The sequence below is a fragment of the Petromyzon marinus genome, chromosome 1, assembly GCF_048934315.1.
Source record: "Petromyzon marinus isolate PM22_M1 ecotype Great Lakes invasive population chromosome 1, UKy_Petmar_22M1.pri1.0, whole genome shotgun sequence".
Classification (NCBI taxonomy): domain Eukaryota; kingdom Metazoa; phylum Chordata; class Hyperoartia; order Petromyzontiformes; family Petromyzontidae; genus Petromyzon; species Petromyzon marinus.
Window position 1 is genome coordinate 23,747,188 of NC_133667.1, and position 17,914 is coordinate 23,765,101.

General features: G+C 44.1%; 1 protein-coding gene across 1 annotated transcript in view; it reads right to left on the bottom strand.

The window, feature by feature from the left end:
* The window catches only part of LOC116938511 (unconventional myosin-Ie-like), a 113,162-nt gene extending 99,174 nt beyond the window's left edge, over positions 1 to 13,988 (bottom strand). Inside the window, exon 1 of the mRNA XM_032945662.2 lies at positions 13,737 to 13,988. Coding sequence (XP_032801553.1) covers positions 13,737 to 13,739 — 3 coding nt within the window. The 5' untranslated portion in view covers positions 13,740 to 13,988. The remainder of the gene's footprint in view (positions 1 to 13,736) is intronic.
* Between the last annotated feature and the right edge of the window lie 3,926 nt (positions 13,989 to 17,914).

A 17,914-nucleotide genomic window follows, 5' to 3' on the forward strand; every position in this document is an offset into this window, starting at 1 on the left:
TGGTGCAGCACAGCATCATCGTTTGCGTTTTTCCAGTTGCGGTACTATATAATGAAACTAGAGGCTATGCATTTATTGCTTTTCCCCCCCATATGGAAACACTGTTTAAATACAACGCCATCGTCATGCTGCAATCAGTGCACGTCGTTACACAACGATATCATCAGCGATGCAATCCTCTACTTATTTTAGGTTGGAGATTAAAGAAAACAGGAAATTCCACCGTGACTGTTAATGTGAATACCTCTCATTCAGGGGCGTAAAAACGAATAAAATTTTAAACATGATTTCTGTTAGCGATCATCACCACTATTTCTTTTGTAATTCACATATTTGCGGACAAGTAAAAAATTAGGGGTCTTTAAATGCATCAAATAATATCCTCAAGCTCACGAAACGTGTATAAATTTGCACGTGTAAGAACTAATAATCAATGTTCTTCAAGACCTATATGTTTAATTACATGGGTTCAATTGACACTGGTTTCCACGAGAAGCCACTACATTCACCACAATGTAAAATATATATTGATTCTCCAATTGAATCGCTTCCATAAATTGTAATAATTCACTGACTGGCCGGTGGGCGGACAGTGGGGGGCGTGTGGGTGAGAATCGTTAAACCAGTAGTCAAAACCATAATTCTTCTTTACCGTCTTTCCACGAATATTCGGACGTTGGCTGCCAAGGCATCCACCAAGGCCCAAAGAAAATCTAGTGCCCCAGGACCTGCACCAGTAAAGTTCCCTCCCCCCATCATAGGCCACCGTATGCTTCGACATTCCTGTTCAGCACCCTACATGAGGGCTTGCCAGGATTTGTAGCTCGTTCCAGTCCAAGACTGTCTGATCGACGCCACGGTGGTTTTTGTGCAAATGCATACACACCGGGCATGGGAAATACCTGCTGCAAGCAACTCTCTTTCACTTCACGGTAATTATCACTGCTGCATACAGGCAGGCCTTCCCAGGCCACCATCATCTCATGGTCTGACGATGCAACGATCCTTCCGAGCTATTGCACACGAGCCGATGTCATTGCTGCATCCCCACGGTCGGAGTACTCTCAGGCATGTTATCTCCTTTGCCTGCCACTCCATCTTTAATCTCAACCACCTGCCATCATACCTTTCAGCAACATGTCTTGCCCAAGCCTCCGTACTTTTATTTCCAGTTACATGTACGTCTCCGACTGGCTTATGTTGTCTGATCCATGTACAGTATTTATTATTTCTGCATCGCTGTAATTCCAAACACGCACCTCTCCATACTTATTTTTTTACACTTTTCAGCTGCTGTTAAAACAAAAAAAAAACATTTTTGTCAACGTCCAACTGTACGGTAATTTCAGGTACGGTAATAGAATCCTGAGTGGGGCAGTCAGTCACAATGAAATGTTCCATGCATCTAAAACCAATATAAAGACGAGCAACCATCCCAATTGAGTGGGAAACCGCTAACAGAGTACTTAATGATACTCCTCCCAGGTGCCAATGACTACTGACAAGCAAGACCAAGTACTGCCAACAAAATCCATAAACACTTGACAAATTTATATTACAAATACACTGTATGCTGCAATTAATGTGAGACAGCCAAACGGTTGAGAATGTAAATTTCAAATCTAAGTGGCCCCATTACTTACACAGCATTCATATTCATTTCCTGCCCTGAGCCAGTGGTGGAAAATACACTTTCCCATGGGTTTGACAAGCCTATCCATGCGACTTCCCACAGTGTGGCTCACCAAGTGGTACTCATTTTATTGACCGTGGGGATTGTAATAGGTTGTCAACTCTAGCTGTAATGTGAGCACAATCTCACGAATATGAATTTAATAATCTACCACCTGAATTATATATTTTTAGTCCTCATTGCGTCACTGCTGGATGAAGGATTCATGTTGTTGTGTGACGGGAGTTTTAGTGACAATACCTCGCCATGCTCGTTAGTGCAGGTTAGTGAAAGGACAAAGGAGGACCGGTTCAGATTTCACTCGTCAATGATGTTTACCATAGCCTGGAATGAATCTCATGTTGTTGGGTTCATACCATAGCGTGTGAATCATTGCGCCATCACTCCACCCACCAATAGACATACCAAATTACTGTATATAACTTACAAACATACCTGGAGGGACATGCTGGATATTAAATGGACCATCTGCCTTGTTTAATTATGGCTTCCCATGAGCTACATTAATTCTTAATGCCTATTGTGTAAGCACAAATGTTTAAATCAAAACACACACCAGGGCTCGGGGTATGCTTTCTTGAAAAAATCACTGTCATTAACTCCCACTCACAAATACTAATAAAGTCATTTGTGTATCCAGAAAAGCCTCACCGAGTCTCAAGACTAGTTTTTCAGGAGGGTCCTAAATTGGGATGTCGTCAATTCCATTAAACTCACACACGACTCATCGCTCTGCACATACAGAGTATACAATCCATAGCGGGAGAGATGGCATAAAATGCCCAGCAATCACGCCATGACACCACCATACCTTTCGAGTGACCGATTTATAGCTAAACAAACACTGCTACCCCTGAATTGACTCGTCCGTTGACCTCTACCAAATGAAACAAATTATATTTATTTGGTCATGGCTGCTGCGTTGGCAGTAGTGCACCAGAACAATTAATAAAAAATAAAACTGGCACTTGTCAACAACCCCACCTGTTTATGGGCCATGAAGAAGGGCCACTGCCCAAAACGTCGCCGATTACATTTATCAGATTTATTATTTTTCTTTTAAGGCAGTGTTGGTTGACGAGTGTGTTGACCTCTTCCAGGTTCACACTTAGCGGCCCCGGTGCCCTCACCACCGCCTGGCATGACCTGCGTTTCAAGAGACGTTTAAAAAACAAAAACATCCTGCCACCAGCAAGAGGCATCCTGTGGCACGCTCTCACTTTGTTCTGTTCTGGGACAACCCTGGTGGCGGTCGGCAATGAATGCGCGTGTGGTGTCTTGCCGTCCACTGCGGCTGGCCCCACTCCATCGAAACTCGGCCCACATCCTGCCCTGACGGTCAGAGTGCCTGTAGCACTTCCTGCATTGGCTTCCTATTTAATTAATCCGATATGATGCACTGTACAGTGCACCGCACGCTTCCTTCACGAGCACCGCTGCCACCGCTGGCACCGCTGGCACCGCAAGGACGGTGCTACCGAGTTGGCAGACTGGCAGCGTCGCCGTCTCTGGTGCGGAGTTGTGTGTGCTCCAAGTTCAACTTCAATCCAATATCATAGAGTTTGCTCATGGTTCTCTGCAAGGGTGAATATCCTTTTAACAACAGCATCCTATTATCTGCACGTACGCATATCATGTATTCCCCTTATCCACACACCTATGGACAAATCACGAGGCATGCACCTGATCTCGTCAGATCTCAGAAGTTCAGCAGAGTTGATCCTGCATAGTGCTTGGATGGGCAATTGCCATGCATAAAAACGTATGATATATGCTCCTGGTGGGCTATGTTGTTGGCAGCAAATCCCATAGTTGTAGTGTACCATGGTCCCATGCCTGCCTTCACACCTGGCATCATGAATGATTCCCAGCCACAGCTAACATCGGTGGTGTGATATCACAAACTAGTCCCAAGCCTCTCCCAGGTTGACTAAGCCTTAAATAAGTACCTGTTGTGGAAACATCAACACTGTGGATTGAGCACTATGCAAATAGCCCTCCTCCGCCAGACACTGAGATTGGCTTAGCCAGCCTTGAATGACTTAGTCGACATTACATGTGCTTGAGAATAGGCAAACGTTTGACCATGTGCTGTGCCCTGTGCAGTAGAGAGCTAACAGGTTCATTAAGTATTCACCTTTGATGGCACGGATGGAATTGTGCAGAGGTCATGGACACACTAGCTCTCAATTCATCCCACGGTCACCGGTGTACACACTGAAAGTTAGAAGCGTGCAGTGTAAGATAAAAATGCGAGTCTCCGAAGAACCTCTGGTGTAGGCGTCTGCATTGCACATGTGCCTCCAGATGTTTTATTAAAATACATGTCGACGAATTGGCAACCAAAGTAGAAGAAACTAGTTCATAAGCAAGAGAGATATTTTCGCACTTGCACTGGGCATATTGTAGATCAATGTTATTATGTGAATACTGTACAGCCCGTTGTTACTCAACTAAAATAGTTATGAAATTGTTTATCAACTAAAAGTAAAATAGTTTTTGTTATAACTGCTGGATGAAGGCCTCCTCACACGGTGAAGTGAAGGAACTAAGACTGTATTCTTGGTTCTTTCGGTAAAGTCACGTAGAAGGAAAACAATAAAATAATAAAAATTTAAAACAAAAAAATTATCACGACGTTTCGACTGCAACACCAGCAATCATCATCAGGTGTGAAAACCACAGCAAGAAAATTTGAAAAAACTGCTGTGGTTTTCACACCTGATGATGATTGCTTGTGTTGCAGTCGAGACGTCGTGAGAATTTTTTTTTATTTTTTTTATTTTATTGTTTCCCTTCTACGTGACTTTACCGAAAGAACCAATAATATGAATCCCTGCAGTCACGAAAGCTCATCGGATTCCTTCAGTCTAAATATTCTGATTCTGAACCCTGATAAATAATTAAAAGAATGTAACCTTAAACACAATTTTGGATTATTAATCGAAATAATAAATTCTGACAATTCATGGCATCGCAGGCGGAGGGGAAAGGGTCATTACATGCCTTGTGAATAGCCTCACCCCAAACAACAAATAACACTACGGGTCTTTTCAGCACCGATTGTTCAGATTGGATGGCCAGAAGGGGACAATGCCAGCCCCCCTTGGGTACAAGCAGCGCCACACCCTGCCTCACAGCATGCCACTTTCATCACCTTTCCAATCCCCCAACGCTCTTGTGTTTCACGGCGAGCACGTCACTGGACTTGGCTGAAAGGCAGCACCCAAAGGGTGACTCGCGCGGTCTCTCCTCTCTTCACAGACCGTTGCGAGCTCCGATGCCGGCTCCAGGCCCCGTTGCCCGCCTCTGCCTTCAACACGCGTGCCTGGCACAGCAAGTGCAGGGCACTCGGCGAGGAAAGCGCAAGCCGCGGGGCGTCACGTAATCGTGAGCGATTACGTTCGCAGGCGTCCCGCAGTGCAATCGTATAGAGCGTCGCCGCTTGCCGACAGCCTGCTATGCATTTGTAAGGGAACATAATAATAATAATAATTGTTTCATCTTCTTTGGTTCCTTTGGTAAAGTCACGTAGAATGAGAATAAAATTATAAAATAAAAAGAGACAATAAAATTCTCACGGCGTTTCGGCCACAACACAAGCAGCCTTCATCAGGAGGACAGTGGAGCACTGTCGTCCTGACAGTTCTGTTCTTTCTTTCTGTTCTTTCACCTGATGAAGGCTGCTTGTGTTGTGGCCGAAACGTCGTGAGTATTTTATTGTCTTATTTTATTATTTTATTCTCATTCTACGTTCTACGTGACTTTACCGAAAGAACCAAAGTAGATGAATCTATGGAGTCACGAAAGCTTTAGATCGAAATAATTGTTTCATTGAACAGATGTAAATGTAATCCGCCGGTAGGTGAACAAACAAACAAAAACATCTTCAAACGAGGCTGCAAGCAACTCCCCCCCAAAGTTTTCATTCAAGGGAAACACGGTTATCGTTCGGCTTCACATTCCTCAGTGTGGCGCTCAAACAGGCACATATGGTTATTATTTTTTTGTCTTTTAGTGGGGGGGGGGGGCGGGTGTTTGGAGGGTGGCAGCAGCAGGATTTTCTGTGGCCGCCAACACAAGAGCTGCGATTTTCTCACGATATCATCTCCCGAGACCCGATCGGCCGCGCAATCCGAACGCCTTGCCAATCGGTGCACAATTATTCTGCTGAGCCGGCCAGAGCGAGCCCAAGCGAAACGTTGCCAAGAGCCCTTCTCTCTCTCTCTTCCTGCCTTGCACAAAGTTTGGGTGGCCTCACTTCTGTTCCACCCGCAACCCCTGTGGTGACCGCACCCGTGCAGGGGCCAGGCTGATAAAAGAGCGAGCCCTCCACACTCTGTTTGTGTGTCCCCATCACACCATACGGTCTTTGCCTGACCTCCCCTCCCACGTCCAACTCGCCCTAATCACACTCTCACACACACACTCTCTCTTCTCGCTCCCTTTGTTTTTCCACCCGCCTCCCATGATTGCATGGCAACTTCTATGTTCGTGCGAAGATTCTCTTTTTTTTCAACGGTTTTATTGAACTTCGCTTGTGTTTGTCGTGGTCAAAAGTTGTAATCAAAAGTTAGTCTAACTTCCTGTTGTCCAATCAATTCCAAATTGTGCACACGTACTCAGATCCGGTGACAATGCATGCCTGTATCAAAATCGGCATCAAATAGTCAATTAATTGCCTCCTTTCAAGCAATTAAAATGTTTTGTATGGACGGCTTATTAATTATATATTGTTGTGTGTGGAGGTCAAAAACGCAGCGGTCCCTAAATTGGGGGAATTGGCTCGCCCAATAAGCAGGCGCCATTGACGCACTTCTCAAAGACCGTGAGTTAAACGAAGTTGTTCATAAAACCGGTTTTAAAAAAAAAAACTCTTTTTAAAGAGTTTCTTGTAACGTAAGTAGGCCAACCGCGCTAATCGGAGATTTCAAAGTGCACAGTTCTAGTGGGCTTCTCCAGTAAATCAATTAATGAAGGCCGTACTCTTTGTTTTTTTCGGTAAAGTCACGTAGGTAAAATAAAATAAATTTAAACTAAATTAAATCACGACGTTTCGGAGGCAACACAAGCTTCCGTCTTCAGGTGGAACAATCACAGCAAAATTAGCCTTATCAAGTGAACAGCTCAGGGACACACGGGATTATATACAGGTTTTAATTTAGTTGTTTTCATTTATTTTATTTTACCTACGTGACTTTACCGAAAAAACCAAAGAGAATGAATCCTTGCAGTCACGAAAGCTTCAAATCTAGAATGAAGGCCCTATCCACTGTGTGTTAGTCATGTGCGTTGCTTGAGCATATTTCACCACAGTGCGGATTCACACCTAGTCTCCGTTTCTAATGCTGTAATGTAAAAAATATTTACGATAAAATAATCATACGAATGTCATGGCTGCTATTCTTTTTCCTTTCACAACGCCGAAGTAAATAATTGATTGGCCTGCGTTCAACGATCACTTTGGGACACTTTTACTCGAAAATGTGACATTTGTTTACGTATGAAACGTTCAAAAATAAACTGAACTAAAATAAAACTTCCTGCTTCCGGCAGCCTCTGCACTGTCCTAAGAAAAAAGTTCTGACTGAACACGCAGATTACACGAGGTGGCCCAGCTGCAGCAATGTTCAGGGCTGAGTTACGTATTAATTAATTTCTGTTATGTCACAGAGTTTGGCATTGACACCAACGATGTCACAAGAGTTTGGGCTACTTCGTCCGGTTTTGTTCAACGATATTAGTTTTGTATTTGCAGCTAAATAATTGCATGCACTGCGCGATAAATACATTTGGTTATGACCAATAATGTAACGTCGTACTCCCTCCTAGCAATTTACTGAATTGTGACGATTCGGAAGGTGGGCGAAGGTCATGATTGTATTCAAGGACTTATTATATTATATTGGTCTGGTTTTTACCATCACAGTTGCACTGCTTCACGGTTTTTTCGTCTTGTTTGCACGTCTTGGTCTCTCTTCTACACTAAATCTAACATTCGCATAGAATCTGCAGAAAATTCGCATTCACGGTAAATAATGAGTTCTTACACGGACAATCCTGTGCATGCACTGTCAGATTCCATTTTAATTGACAAATCAGTTTCTTCTCATTTATACGTCGAAAGTCCATTGTCAGCGATTTTTATTGAGAGTTTTTATGGCGATTACTTTAGTACCCTAACAGATCCTTGAGTCAATGAAATCATGAACTTATCTGGCTGCGTGGCCCTCAATCTGAAACTTTCAAGGTCAAATTCCAGTCGGGTATCAACTCAGCCTAGTATCTCTCCGAGGGTGTAAACATTCATTCAGTACCTATTTCTATTTCTAGGGAGTGAACTGTGATTGTATTATGCAGAGAAAGACCCCTGCCATATTAATGTGGGACTTCCATAAATCTCTCAGTGCTACCAATACAAATGAGCACTGCGTCAAGCTATTTGAGCATGAAAACACTATTTTGAAAATCAACAGAAAAAAACAAACAACCGACCTACACTAACATAGATAAAAGTATGGTGTATTGCATTGTGGGAGAGAAAACACCCGATGCCCAGCAAAGTTCAAAAGAACACATGTTTAAGTATGTGTTTTTGTTGCATCACTAATCTTCTATTGTAAACATTGGGATAAGTAAAAATAAGAGGATTATTTTTCGGACGTGGAAAATGTCTTTGCTTTCCAGCCAAAATTCCCTTTTAAATTGTTTACTTATCCTGTTATTTCAAGGCAGTATATGGGTATAATCTGTCCTCAAATATTGTCTTTAAACAATACACATACACTCTCCAATTGTCAACGGAAAACAATGCCTACCACTGAAAAAAGAAATAGCCACTATAATCCTAAACATTTTAAAAAAAAATTCAGAAAAATAAGATGTTTTAGTCCTCCGTTTCCTTCTGTTCCTCTGGGCCACAGCAGTTGTAAACATCGAGCTTTTGCTTTAGGGGCCGTCCATAAATGACGTCACGCGATTTGGGACGATTTTTGACCCCCCCCCCCATCGTCACACGGCGTCACAAAAAGTCAGACCCCCCCCTCAAATGACGTCACAAAACTTTGCCCCCCAACCCCCCCAAAAAATATATAAAACATGCTTCAAATCGCTTTAAACTATTGTCATCGTCGTACGTATTTAATGTGGCGCTGCACTCTGATGTTGGAGGAGAAAACATGTATTTAAAAGTCTATTTAATTAAGTGGAACGTGTTGTCTATATTTATTTAAAGTTGCGCATTTTGATGTGACGTCACATTTCTCAACCCCCCCCTCGTCACACATCGTCACAAATGTCTGACCCCCCCCCCCCCAGGTGCGTGACGTCATTTATGTACAGCCCCTTATTCAAAATATTGTCCACAGACAATAATATGATTGTAATATCACCACACCAACTCTGCCATTCTTATGTATAATAATGTATGCACTGAACAGACGTATGTGCCTATTTACCCCCAGCTGCAAATGATCATCATTCAGTGTCGAAGTAATGGCCTTTAACAGCTGAAGGGGCCTTGTGAACTCACTTCATACAACACATGAAAATATAAAAACATACATTATTGCACTCGATCCGATGCCTGTATTACTGTCAGCTTAAGAAATGATGTAAATATGTGAATCGATGCATCGTTGCATCTCTTGTAGACATACACAAGGATTCCAACACCACATTAAACCATGATTACACCGCAGGGCATGATCAAAGTGTGCTCTACACCATAAAGCAGATGTTAAGCCTATGGTATTGTTTGCATTTGAAATAAAATGCTACCATGTGCCAGTGTCAAGATTAAAATCCAAAGTTTATAAGCAAACTTTTAAATATAATTGCGTAAAAAAACCTACTAACAATAATCCTGTCCTTGCAAGTTGTCTAAGGTCAGAAGCCCTTGCAACAATTTTAAAGCGTTTCCTTATGACTAAACAAACCATAAGGAAGACAATAAGCATATATACGATGCACATAAAACATACAGGATATGCGTACATTATTTGGATATGTGGTCATCCAGAACAAACAGTACAACACATATAATGACGCAATATCCGAATCCACAAACACAAAGGAGACATCACAGGGATACAACTCCACTGCTTCTCACGCGGATACATCTGGCTTGACCACCTGAATGTGAAATTGTAGTCGTTGTTCTGCATCTACTACATCGGCCATACAAAATAATATTTGGATATTGCTAAAATGGCACACAATGATGGCATCATTTTTCATTTGAGCAAAAACTGCTTTCTCAGATATCAACTTTCAGGAAGCAAAACTTAACCCTTTCCTGTTTGAAAAAAAAAGTGTACTAAATATATAAATAACCCGGCTGCTTGCGTAATCCGTTCATTGCAGTGTACACTGGCACAAAACAGAGGCACACATTTACGTATGGCGCATGGCACGTTTCCCGGAGCCAGTGAGGCTCCCACCCACACAACGCTGTCTGTCAAAGGCTCAGCCCGTGTGTGTGATGTGGCATGTATTTGTGCGCGTTATGCCAACCACTCCTTCAAAATTCAGCAGCCCATTAGCCACGGGCATGAATGACGGCTCTATGTTCTCCACTCGGTTGATTCCTGGAGAGAGGACACTGGAGAGAATCTCACTGTCGTCAGGATGTCAAAGGAATCTCTGGGAAGAGATGCTGACCCCTAAGGTCACAGCGAGCCTCTTGTTGGTTCTTGGGAGTGGGGCAGTTTTGTGGGGGAGTTGTGTGTTACTGTCTGCGTGGTGTGATGTCAGCAATAATAACATGACCATGGTAAAGTCTTTTTACTATTACCCAGATGCGAATGAATCAAGAAGGCGTTTGCGTATGGGACACTCACTCAAAAAGATATGACATTGCGATAGGTATCCAATCCACAACACTGCTATACGAGCATCGAGTGTGCTCTTAACATGACATGAATGGGGAACGCAGTACACAAATAGTCGACTAAACGGGAGATGTTATATTAAATATATTTTGAAAAAAAGTGGCATTGTTTTGTGCAAATACATTTCTTTACGGTTCAAAACCACCTAATTAGAACTGTAAGATGTACTAAAAATAGCACATCAAAAACTCCTTTAAACATGCCTTAATGAGATCTGTTCTTTTTAGTACTGTACAAGACGAATCATTAGCGGGGTACAAGAAAACAAAGCGACTGAACCACTCATGTCCAGCTGCTATTTGACAAGAGGCACTGAGGTGGGGCTAGCATTGGCACTTTGATAAAAATAGGTCTCCGCCCTGGGTCTATTGCAAACACAGCGACAGTATTCTTGTATTACAGAATACACACGACACACGTCAGTGCTAAACCATGACAGTATACAGAACACACACACAAATACTGCACAGAGCAGTTCTGAACTATGACATTAGCAAAGTGATTTCAAATCCTGGATTACGGTACCTGTAGTCACAATAGCTGTATAATTCTGTTCGGAAAAATGAGAGTGTACGTCTGTGACTTAAAACATACTAACTCTTGTTGATAATTATAAAAGTCGGCTAGGCTAGCCAGCAACCATCTGCCCACAGTTTCCTCCCACACGAAGTAAAAACTAATGTAATTAATTGATATTAGGGGCCGTCCATAAATGACGTCACGCGATTTTGGACGATTTTTGACCCCGCCCCCCTCGTCACACGGCGTCACAAAGTCAGACCCCCCCTCAAATATGACGTCACAAAGCTCTGCCCCCCCTCCCCCCCCCAAAAAACATGCTTCAAATCGCTTTAAACTATTGTCATTGTAGTGCGTATTTAATGTGGCGCTGCACTCTGATGTTGTAGGAGAAAACATTTATTAAAAAGTCTATTTAATTAAGTAGAACGTGTTGTCTATATTTATTTAAAGTTGCGCATTTTGATGTGACGTCACATTTCTCAACCCCCCCCCCTCGTCACACATCGTCACAAATGTCTGACCCCCCCCCCCCAGGTGCGTGACGTCATTTATGGACGGCCCCATAGACAAACATCCCAATGCAGGAACCTCCAGAAACGGGGTCACGAGACTCGGTGACGCTCACGAGGACTAATAACGTTGGTTTACAAATTACAGCACTTGAAATGCACATTTTCTTTAGCTAAAACAGTACTTTACAAACAATAGTGGCTTGTTTGTCACGAGGCTAACAACTTGCATGTTGTTTTACTTGTAACATCATTTTACTTTCTCTTTGTAACGCCACTCAAAGTAGGAACAATTTAACTCCGAATGCAACCGTTCATAATTGTTGTCGAGTGGCTGATGTAACGCGACCACACTCGATCCGTGTGGGTTTTAGCTCATCATTTAAACCAGACGTTTAAGGCAACAGCCCTGTTTTTAGGAGAGAAAATGTGATACGGTTTCAGGGAAGTCGTGTTGTTGCGATATGAAGTTTACATATTTAAAGAAAAATAACACGCCTGTTGTTTACAGCATCTTTTATACAAAGGAGAATGTGCCGAGTGTTATTTTGTCCACGCGATCACGTGTACCATACAATGCACACAAGTCAGCCAGGCGGCTTTGTTTAATTTACAAAGGGGTGGGGATACACACATAGGTATTTAAGTTCCATCTGATTTTCATAGGTGGTCACCGACTATCCACCGCCGAAGCACCACCACCCGACCCACCCTGGCACGTCGTTCAATATCCACTCAGGGAGTGTGTGTCGGTGACTACCGTACGAAGAACACCACTCATTTAAATCCCTACCCACCCACCGCCGCCGAATCGTGTATAACAAACAGGTCCCTGCAGGGTGGGCTGGTAGGAACATTGGCAAAGTAACGTCACGGTGCCTTCGAACTTCGCCTCGCAAATGGTATTCGGCTGTGGGCTGTGTGTGAATTTGCCACATCCCCAAAAGCGAAGTTCGCAAATGAGATAATGTGACTTCCAAATGTTGGGTGCAATAAGACATATCAAGTCTCTGCGCTGTCTATTGCTGATTTTACACCCAACAGCACGAGATTTCACTTCGTTAAAGTATTGAAAGGGGACGGACGGACGGACACATTAATCTATTGCAGGCTGGTACACTCAGTTTACAACTTCGTTCCTACCAGTAAAAATCTAACTAAACAAGAATCACTGTGGGCACACTCCGCACAACAACAACTACAACAACAACTACAACAACAACAGCAGCAGCATTGCAAGGCGTTGGGGAATCCACTGCTGGATGCCCTTACAACTTGTCGTGGTATTTGTTTTCTTCCTTGAAGCCCGGACACAGCCCGATCCACCTACAACGTTGCCTACTGCGCTGGGTTTAAAGGCGCAACTCCCCCACACACAGACAGACACACACACAACAACCCCCTCCCCACTGCGACACACCAAATACTCAACACACCAGGCACTCTGTCTCTTGTGTGTACAACGCACACATCATCATCATCATACACATTGTACAACACAGCGTACACAACAGAGTGCCACACAGCACTCTTACAAGCGAACTGTGTATATAATAATACACACAATGTAGTGTCTACACACACACATACCACACAGCACGGACTCTATACTACACATACAATGATTTCACTACAGTAAACCCTCAACAGACACACACACAACATACACACAGCACATTATCTACAGATACATACCATAGACACACAACACAACGCAAGTAACAGCATCAGAACAGCATCAGACTAACAACACAAAGAGCAGTTTTGCACTACAGTCTAGAAACAGTACTACGACCTCGCTGCTCATGGATATACATGGTGAGTTAGTGATGATGATGTAGGTGCTGATGATGATCGTGAGTGATGATCTTAATGATGAGTGGTGATGCAGCTGGTGGTGGTGATGATGATCGTGAGTGAGTGATGTGATCGTGAGTGATGATGATGATGTTAATGATGAGTGGTGATCCAGCTGGTGATGATGATGATGTTGGCGAAGATGAACGTGATGGAGACGGTAATGAAGATGACAATTATGGCGGTGGTGGTGGTGATATGGATGACGAACGGATAAGAGTGGCGATGATGATGATGATGAGGAGGAGGATTGAAGACACTTACCATGATTGCGCTCCACCTTGCGTCTACTCCTCTTCACTTAACAGTCCCCGAGAACTCGCGCTCCTTCTCCGAGTGGGAGGAGGTGGTGGTGGTGGGGGGGGCGATGAGGAGGTAGAAGGTGGGGGTGACACGGCGGCAAGGGATGAATAGAGAAAGATGTGGATGGAGGGATGGGGGTGAGCACAACGAGAAGGGGAGCCGGCCCGGCCGCCGTGAGAAACAGCCAGCCGGCCCGTGTAGTGATCGAGAGGAGTGGAGGGCGGGGACGAGGTGAGGAGGAGGAGGAGGGGGGTGATGATGGTGATGATCGTGGTGTTGGAGGAGGAGGGGGGGAGACGGGTGAGGCTCGAGGTGTCCTGGGACGGCTGGTTGGCTGGGCTTGTGGTGGGGTGGGTGGGAGGGTTTGTTGGTAGGTGCATCGTAGGTGGGGTTGGTGGTGGTGGTGTCGGTGGGACGGTGTGAGCTCGTGGGGCTGTGTGGGGGAGGGAGGGAGGGAGTGAGGGTTGGGGGGGTGAGTAAGTGTAGGTGCGTTAGAGTGTATGGGTGAGTGGGTGTGTCAGTGTAGGTGCGTTAGAGTGTATGGGTGAGTGGGTGTGTCAGTGTAGGTGTGTTAGAGTGTATGGGTGAGTGGGTGTGTCAGTGTAGGTGTGTTAGAGTGTATGGGTGAGTGGGTGTGTCAGTGTAGGTGTGTTAGAGTGTATGGGTGAGTGGGTGTGTCAGTGTAGGTGTGTTAGAGTGTATGGGTGAGTGGGTGTGTCAGTGTAGGTGTGTTAGAGTGTATGGGTGAGTGGGTGTGTAAGTGTAGGTGTGTTAGAGTGTATGGGTGAGTGGGTGTGTAAGTGTATGGGTGAGTAGGTGTGTTAGAGTGTATGGGTGAGGGGGGGTGTTAGAGTGTATGGGTGAGTGGGTGTGTTAGAGTGTATGGGTGAGTGGGTGTGTTAGCGTGTATGGGTGAGTGGGTGTGTAAGAGTGGATGGGTGAGTAGGTGTGTAAGTGTAGGTGTGTAAGAGTGGATGGGTGAGTAGGTGTGTAAGAGTGGATGAGTGGGTGTGTAAGTAAGTGTAGGTGTGTAAGAGTTGATGAGTGAGTAGGTGTGTAAGTGTAGGTGTGTAAGAGTGGATGGGTGAGTAGGTGTGTAAGTGCAGGTGTGTAAGAGTTGATGAGTGAGTAGGTGTGTAAGTGTAGATGTGTAAGAGTGGATGAGTGAGTAGGTGTGTAAGTGTAGATGTGTAAGAGTTGATGAGTGAGTAGGTGTGTAAGTGTAGGTGTGTAAGAGTTGATGAGTGAATAGGTGTGTAAGTGTAGGTGTGTAAGAGTGGATGAGTGAGTAGGTGTGTAAGTGTAGGTGTGTAAGAGTTGATGAGTGAGTAGGTGTGTAAGTGTAGGTGTGTAAGAGTGGATGGGTGAGTAGGTGTGTAAGTAAGTGTAGGTTTGTAAGAGTTGATGAGTGAGTAGGTGTGTAAGTAAGTGTAGGTGTGTAAGAGTGGATGAGTGAGTAGGTGTGTAAGTGTAGGTATGTAAGAGTGGATGGGTGAGTAGGTGTGTAAATGTAGGTGTGTTAGAGTGGATGGGTGAGTAGGTGTGTAAGTGCAGGTGTGTAAGAGTTGATGAGTGAGTAGGTGTGTAAGTGTAGGTGTGTAAGAGTGGATGAGTGAGTAGATGTGTAAGTGTAGATGTGTAAGAGTTGATGAGTGAGTAGGTGTGTAAGTGTAGGTGTGTAAGAGTTGATGAGTGAGTAGGTGTGTAAGTGTAGGTGTATAAGAGAGGATGGGTGAGTAGGTGTGTAAGTAAGTGTAGGTTTGTAAGAGTTGATGAGTGAGTAGGTGTGTAAGTAAGTGTAAGTGTGTAAGAGTTGATGAGTGAGTAGGTGTGTAAGTAAGTGTAGGTGTGTAACAGTGGATGGGTGAGTATGTGTTTAAGTGTAGGTGTGTAAGAATTGATGAGTGAGTAGGTGTGTAAGTAAGTGTAGGAGTGTAAGAGTGGGTGGGTGAGTAGGTGTGTAAGTGTAGGTGTGTAAGAGTGGATGAGTGAGTAGGTGTGTAAGTAAGTGTAAGTGTGTAAGAGTTGATGAGTGAGTAAGTGTGTAAGTAAGTGTAGGTGCGTAACAGTGGATGGGTGAGTATGTGTTTCAGTGTAGGTGTGTAAGAGTGGATGGGTGAGTGGGTGTTTAAGTGTAGGTGTGTAAGAGTTGATGAGTGAGTAGGTGTGTAAGTATGTGTAGGTGTGTAAGAGTGGATGGGTGAGTAGGTGTGTAAGTAAGTGTAGGTGTGTAAGAGTTGATGAGTGAGTAGGTGTGTAAGTAAGTGTAAGTGTGTAAGAGTTGATGAGTGAGTAGGTGTGTAAGTAAGTGTAGGTGTGTAAGAGTTGATGAGTGAGTAGGTGTGTAAGTAAGTGTAGGTGTGTAAGAGTGGATGGGTGAGTAGGTGTGTAAGTAAGTGTAGGTGTGTAAGAGTTGATGAGTGAGTAGGTCTGTAAGTAAGTGTAGGTGTGTAAGAGTTGATGAGTGAGTAGGTGTGTAAGTAAGTGTAAGTGTGTAAGAGTTGATGAGTGAGTAGGTGTGTAAGTAAGTGTAGGTGTGTAACAGTGGATGGGGGAGTATGTGTTTAAGTGTAGGTGTGTAAGAGTGGATGGGTGAGTGGGTGTTTAAGTGTAGGTGTGTAAGAGTTGATGAGTGGGTAGGTGTGTAAGTAAGTGTAGAGGTTTAAGGTAAGATGTGTGAGTGGGAGCGTGAGTGGGATGGTACGAGTGACGTTGAGTTGCAGTCAGTGTGTATGTAGGAGTGGGTGAGTTCATAGGTGCTCGCTCACAACACTTGCCCCAACAGTATGCTAAGGCTATACGGGGGATCTTTCTCTTTGGGGTGATTAGGTATGCGAGTGTTGGTGTGCAAGATTGGGTGGGGTGAGTGTGTAGTTAGAATGGTATGAGGAGTGAATGAGGGGGGTGAGGGATAGCGTGAGTGTGGTGGAGGGGAGGTGGGTGTTTGAGTGTAAATAATAATTTGGAACGAATGAAGTGTGACATTGGGTGCGGTATAAGTGTGGGTAGGGAGTTTAAGTATCAATGGGCGAGTGTGGATGGTGATGTGTGGTGACTATAGGCTATATAAGTAGTGAGTGTGGGATAGTGGTGTGGTGTGTGGATGTTTAGCGTGGGATATTGTGGATGGGGTGTGGTGGAGTGGCACCGTTTCAATGTGGTGGTGTTCAGGTGTGAGTGGGGCTGTGTGTGTTGGGTGTGGATGTGTGAGGACTGTCATAATTTTTCCTGACACAACAACAACCATTTCTGGTGTCTTTGACATTACCCACAACGCAATTGGCCGGGTCTGGTGTCATTCATCAATCATCCAGGGCACAGCACGCATAACTTAGCACGTGTGCATTTTTAAACCCAGAATATCTAGTAGCAGTGCAACGCATGGAAATGTACTATTGTGTGTATAATGCAGTTCTTTGTCTGGTGGTACACACTTACGCATCCACCCACACACTCACCACACCTACACCCATCCCCACAGAGCACCGATATATTACACTGCACAGACATACTACATCAAGTAATGCATTATTGAAAAGCAAAGAACTTCATGAAAATAATGTGTGTGCGTCAAGGCAGATTTCATACAAAGACAATGACTCCCCCTGTCGCCTTAACAGGCAAAGCCGGCAGAAACCCCAATTCGATTCCTGCTCACGGCCAGCACCAGTGATAACGACTATCTAAACTGGTCCTGGGCCTCCCCTCGGTTGACTCAGCCTTAAATGAGTACCTGTTGCAGTGTGTTTATATCAGCACTGGGGAAACAGAGGCGGTCGGGCGCGGGTGTGACCACTAACGCCTCGTGTGCCGTTCCAGCCCTTTCATGGCTGCATACGAGCAGCACTTAACCACAATAATCTGTTAAGACTATACGGGGGGTATCTTTGTCTTTATCTTTGCCTTGTATATACTGTACTGTATAATACACATTACTTTGGCGATATGCTGCATGTGCCTTCGATGTGTATTATGTAACCATATACCGTAATTTGTTATATAATTCAACAGTGGATTGACACATAGGGCTGTGAATACATTTGTGTACAGTATATCCTAAAAATGATGCCCAAAGCACATATAATTGTGAATACACACAATTGTATTGCCTTTTAAACTTGAGATTTTAATCAAGTGTT